Source organism: Phalaenopsis equestris, unplaced genomic scaffold (assembly GCF_001263595.1).
Source record: "Phalaenopsis equestris unplaced genomic scaffold, ASM126359v1 Scaffold000873, whole genome shotgun sequence".
In the NCBI taxonomy this organism is placed as follows: Eukaryota; Viridiplantae; Streptophyta; class Magnoliopsida; order Asparagales; family Orchidaceae; genus Phalaenopsis; species Phalaenopsis equestris.
The window spans coordinates 569426-575055 of record NW_018165313.1 but is presented as its reverse complement, the minus strand read 5'-3'; the positions used below and the strand labels follow the sequence as shown (position 1 = coordinate 575055).

At 34.9% G+C, this 5630-nt stretch overlaps 1 protein-coding gene across 2 annotated transcripts in view; it reads right to left on the bottom strand.

Annotated features, from left to right (window-relative positions):
* Positions 1 to 5630, bottom strand: part of LOC110031982 (calcium-transporting ATPase 3, endoplasmic reticulum-type) — a 109165-nt gene that overhangs the window by 39225 nt on the left and 64310 nt on the right. For both annotated transcript variants that reach the window (XM_020735461.1, XM_020735459.1), the window contains exons 20-22: positions 4800 to 4911; positions 1035 to 1133; positions 803 to 948 (exon numbers count right to left, since the gene is read on the bottom strand). In XM_020735461.1, coding sequence (XP_020591120.1) covers positions 803 to 948; positions 1035 to 1133; positions 4800 to 4911 — 357 coding nt within the window. The remainder of the gene's footprint in view (positions 1 to 802; positions 949 to 1034; positions 1134 to 4799; positions 4912 to 5630) is intronic.

Sequence of the window (5630 nt, the reverse complement as noted above, 5' to 3'; positions counted from 1 at the left end):
CCACTCTGCTGAACTGTCATTTCTCCATATCATCCATTGATTTTGTCTTCTCCAGTCCTGCTCTGTCATTTCGTCCTCCTCTTTTTCAGCCAACTACAAACATTTGTTCCATCATTACCCCTTGAAAGCCAGCTACAAAAACACAGTCCCAAATCATCTTAATTTCCTGCAAAAAATTGCTACTGCTGAAAATTCTGCATACAACTGCTGAAGACCGCATCGGCTAATGGACACAATGATCCCAACTGCTGTTCCTCTATAACTTCCTTTTGTTTTGTCAAATAATTTACTCACTGAGTCATCGACTAGCAGTTACAAGAATGTAAATTTTGACCTCAACCTTTCTTATGTATAAAATAGCCATTCAAAATTGGAATAATCAATTAGAAGTATTTCCTTAAAACCTAGACGTTAACCTGTGATGTACTTTTTTCCATTTATAGAATTGCTCAAAGCTAACCCAAAAACTCAGGAACTCCGCTTAGTTTGTTCCAAGAGCACCATGCATCTATTGGAACGTATCCAAAATAATGAAATAGACTCTACTCAACTACCATCTATAATACTCAGTTAGTGCGGTGTGATCATGTGCCATAGAGAAGTTGAATGTAATTTTCCGAGGTCATAAGAGCCTGCAATGTCCCAAATGCTAACTTGACAGAGCAAGTATAGCCTTTCTGTGAGCATCAAGATTCTAATGCATTATCAGATCCGTATAGATAAGCACAAGTACCTGGAGTTCAATCAGCCAGGGCTGCAAATACTTCGATCACCAAATTATACATAATAGGTTAAAGTTTACCTGGTAAAAAGCACAATTCGTTGCAGTGCTATTGTTCGTTGTATGGGAGAAAGAGCTTCAAATTCAGAAGCTGTGTAAGAGTATCCAATAAAATCATTCAAGTGGTCAAAAGCACCAATTTGCCGACAAAGAGATTCTGCTGTAGACTATAATTTAAAAATAATAAACAAACATTTGCGTGAAAAGATTAAAAACAAAAAGATTGGAGTAGAAGATAATGGTTTTAACTGACCTTGTTATCACCAGTAACGACTATAACCCGAATACCAGCATGCATGCATGATAGCATTGCATTTCTTACCTCCTCCCGTGGTGGATCAAGCATCCCAACCTTAAAAAAAAAGAGCGCATTCTTAATTTAACCAAAAACCACCATTAAACAGCATATATTATTAATTTACAACAGAGGTTTCAAGATAGCCAACCAGAGAATTTGTTTTGATGAATTGTAAAAAATAAAATCCTTCAAGAATCATGTTATGAAACCAAGTAATTATATCATAAATGAACGTAAAAAATTAGCCTCCATATAAACATAAACAAGGTATGGAACTTCACGTGGAAAAGAATATTGAGTTTGTGTTCTAACTTGTTAAGATGATTATCCAATAAAATATCCTAATCGCATAGACTCATAAAATAAATGAAGAGGGTATGCGACCTAGCTCAGTTAACAATGCTAAAATAGAGGCAGACCACATCAAGCTGCCTAGACCCGGCATGAAAGAGACAAAAGATTGTCTAGGAAGCTATGACATATTTTCTTGATTAACTTACATCTTTACAGCATTTTCCTTTATAAGAACTACAGCTAATCAACCATAACCTAAAAAAGACGCAAGTTTTTACTCTCCAGTATAGCTACTGACTACAAAAGTGGGAAGAATCATGTGAACAGTTGACATGTGGATGGCGGCCGGTGAGTGACCACAACAAAACATGATGATACAAGAGTTAACCCAAACCACGATGCAGGATACAATTTTATTACTGACTTAAAATAAGGTTACAATGAAGACTCAAAATAACGAAAGACAATGCACAAAGCAATAGCACTAAACAAAGGATTACAACTAATGACTCAACAAAGAAGACAACTACTTGATGAGAAGGGAGTCTGACAAGGGGAGGCTTGACTGATAGCTGTGTTGAAGGCCATAGAGGTGGGGCTGCTGTGGAAGAAGTAGGACAACAGATTGGTGATAGTAACGACATTGAACCGCAGCTGGAGAGTTGTTGAAACAACTTCAGAGGTTGGATTGGCGGCTGCGGTGAAGGCCGAAAAGGTGTGGTTGCTGTGGAAGAAGTAAAACAGCAGGTTGGTGATAGTAACGCGTCGAATCGCAGCTGGAGAGGTGCAGGAACGTCATCGAAGGTTGGATTCTTAAATGGTAGAAGAGAAATGAAAGTATGGTAAGATAAATGCCTCGGTAATGTTGCGATACAGCCAAAGCACCACTCAGACCCTTGGAGACGATCACTACCTCGGACGAGGGACAGTCGGAGCATTATCTCGGCGTCGGATACAACCAACAAAGAGAAAATACCAAGACTAAATCTGAATTCAGATATCAAAAAATAAGATCCCTAACTCTAAGCACATCATCCTCTACTTATAATGAGACTAGGTTTTTATTTTAAGCAATACTTAAAATAAGAAAGGAAAATCAATTCAGAATTTTAGATTTAGGAAAGAGGAATAAAATATTTAAAAATTCTAATTTGAAAATTCAGTTTAAGAAAGTGATTATAATGAAAATTCAGATTTAGGAAAGAGGAATAAATAATTCAGAAATTCTGATTTCAAAATTCAATTTAGAAAATGGATTATAATGTAAATTCAAATTTAGAAAAGAGGAATAAAAATATTCAGAAATTCTGATTTGGAAAGATTTAACATTAGGAAGGTGCGCAGGAGGGGGGAGGCGGGAAGGGGAAAAGCGGTTCTTTGAGGATCGGCCGGTCCTATATAGTCCCCGCGTCACCTTATGACTACAGGCAGCCATGGCGCCGATGGCAACAAGCAACGAAGGCAGAAACAACAACGAAGGTTTGCAATATATTTAGAAATCACTAAAATATGACAAATTTGGTATACATCAATTTTTTGAACTACATGGAGAAATTCAAATTCACCAAAATTTTACACTATTCTGTTTTCAATCAATCAAATGCGAAAATTTTTAAAACCCTAAATTCCATTTACATTACACCAAATTAAAGCAGTCAAATGGCCCCTAAGTTAGCTACTCGTTCTTCTAACTAGAATTGGAAATATTTCTTTGGTTGAATCATGATTCAATCATATAAATATAGTTGCCAACAAAGCTTCAAAAGATAAAATGGGTCTTCAGAATTACAAAATTTGAGTGTTATGAGTTATTCTCATTGTTCCTTCTATTGTAGTTTTAATTCCAAAATTAGGAGAAAACTGCACAATCTTTTCGAGTAATGATTGGTCCAATAACAACTTGTTTCACTTGGAAAAAATATTATCTTTTCGAGTAATGATTGGTCCAATAACAACTTTTTTCTCTTGGAAAAAATATTAAATAAAAAATGATATAAAGGAAATATAGAATATTCCCTTTTTTTTGTTCTAAGGAATCTTTGTAATGAAGGATCAATAGTGCTTTTCCAACAAGACAAAAGGGGAAAATAATTTGGTTCAATATCATTTCACAATCATATTTTTTGATTGATCAAGCTTTCGAAAATAAGGCCCACAAAATTATGAAGAAGAGATGGAACACTAATCTTCAAGCTGAGCCTTTTGATTTGCATTGTGTGACAATTAAATATTTTACTATTTCATGTCATTGTTGATCATTTTTGTTTTCAATTTGTAGCCCTGCAATTCCATTAGCATGTTTTACATCTATCACTTCATAATGAGGACTTTCCCAGCTTTTCAGTCAAAAAATAATAAAGCACCACAATTCCTATATCCTGTCATTTACATGACTTTTCAATGTCATCCAAGTAAATCATTATAATACTACTGCAATTCGATCTCTAAAATAGAGATTCAAGGTTTAAAGTCTTATTGAAAAAAAATGCGCCAAAACTAAAACCATTACCAAGCGTTAAAAGTGAAAATATAGATGATTTAGTGGCAGTGGCAATACACATAACAGCACCTAACTCCAGTATCTTCCAAATATAAGGATTCCTGAAAGTTAACCTACAAATTTAGTAGTTAATACAATCAACATGAAAATACCAAGTTTAAAATCATATTTATCGCTCAAAATAATGCAATGATGCCCAAAATAGAGACAAAGACATGTCATTAGGACATTGGATGGATGGCCGGTGACAAGCACTACATTTTCCACTTGTTTAACGATTCTTCACTACAGTTCATCAATGCTGTGATTGACTCCCGTATATTTAGTGGAATAGCTCAAAACTTTCTGTTATTTAATATGTTCACATATTTTGAAATCATACTTCTATTTCTGGATTTAAATCTTCAATAACGAAATACAAGGGCAAACACTCAAAACAGCTTTCTTGGTCATGCAAATAAATCAGCCAACATACTCTGAACAGTCTTGTTCACAAAACTCACAAAGAATGTACCAATTGAAGCATCAAACAGTTGGTTCTCTCGAAGACACTACAGTTCCATTTTCATTACCTCATCTTTACAAAATGTAGCATTTTCTCATTAAACATTGTAACAACATATTTTAGGTTTTATTGGTCTTACTAGAAAGGTGCAGTTCTAAAAATAAATGGTAAAGGGGACTCACAAAAATACTGCAAAAATACTTGGGTAAGGCAGACCATGATGACGGTACATGAAGAGTAGTTACTATAATTCATGATTTCTAACCGAGCTAACTATGATCAAAAGGTAGATTATAAGCAATATATGAAATTAAAAAAAAATGTGAAAATCAAAATAAAGCGAACAATAAGTTAGGAAAACTCTAAAAAGCTCATAAAAGAATCAACAATAATAACCAACAAAAAATCTATGATGTCATACCAATCCAATGAATGTAAGATTTGCCTCATCCTCATAGCTAAGCATCTGCTGACCAGTTGGCATGCGTTTTAATGCCAAGGCTAAGCATCTGAGGGTCTCCTTACCTGCAAAACTAATCATGAAAAATGAATTGGAATTAAAACTAAAAAAAAGAGTCTATCAACGGTAGGGACAAGATTTTTAAATTCTAGACAGGTTAGTGAACCTTTCTGACAACAAACAAGACAACGATGTAAGCTTTTAAAAAGCACTGCAAAGCAAACAATTTTCACTGACAATATGTCCATAATTTGTATATGGAACAGATATAACTTTCAAAAAAGTCATATAAAAACGTCTAAAGTAACAGAAAGCATTAACAAAAATAGACAACATTGTTAAATAAATAAAAAATATCACAGAGTAAATTCAAGATAAATTTAATCTTGTTGAAAGCAAATATGTGATTACGACCACACACATTAGGAAATAAAATAAAACAACAAACACAAGCAAACACAATTAAGAATAGGAACACAAATAATATTACTAAAAGCAAATATGTGATTACAACCACACACAATGGAAAAGAAAATACAATAAACACAGCTTAATGTATCCAAAGGTGGTGATCAGTTTGGTGAGTGGATGGCAGGAGGATGGTGACAAGGCCGTGGATGGCTGTAGAAGGTGGAAGGGGAAGTTGTGATGGGCTACAACGGTGAAAGGTGGAGGTTGGCAAGCTGAAAGACAGAAAGCAGGAGCTGGTTGGAGAGTTGGAACAGCAGACCAGAAACAACTGTTTGAGGTGGTGGTAACAAGCAGGAAAGCCGACAGCTGCAGTGGGGGGGG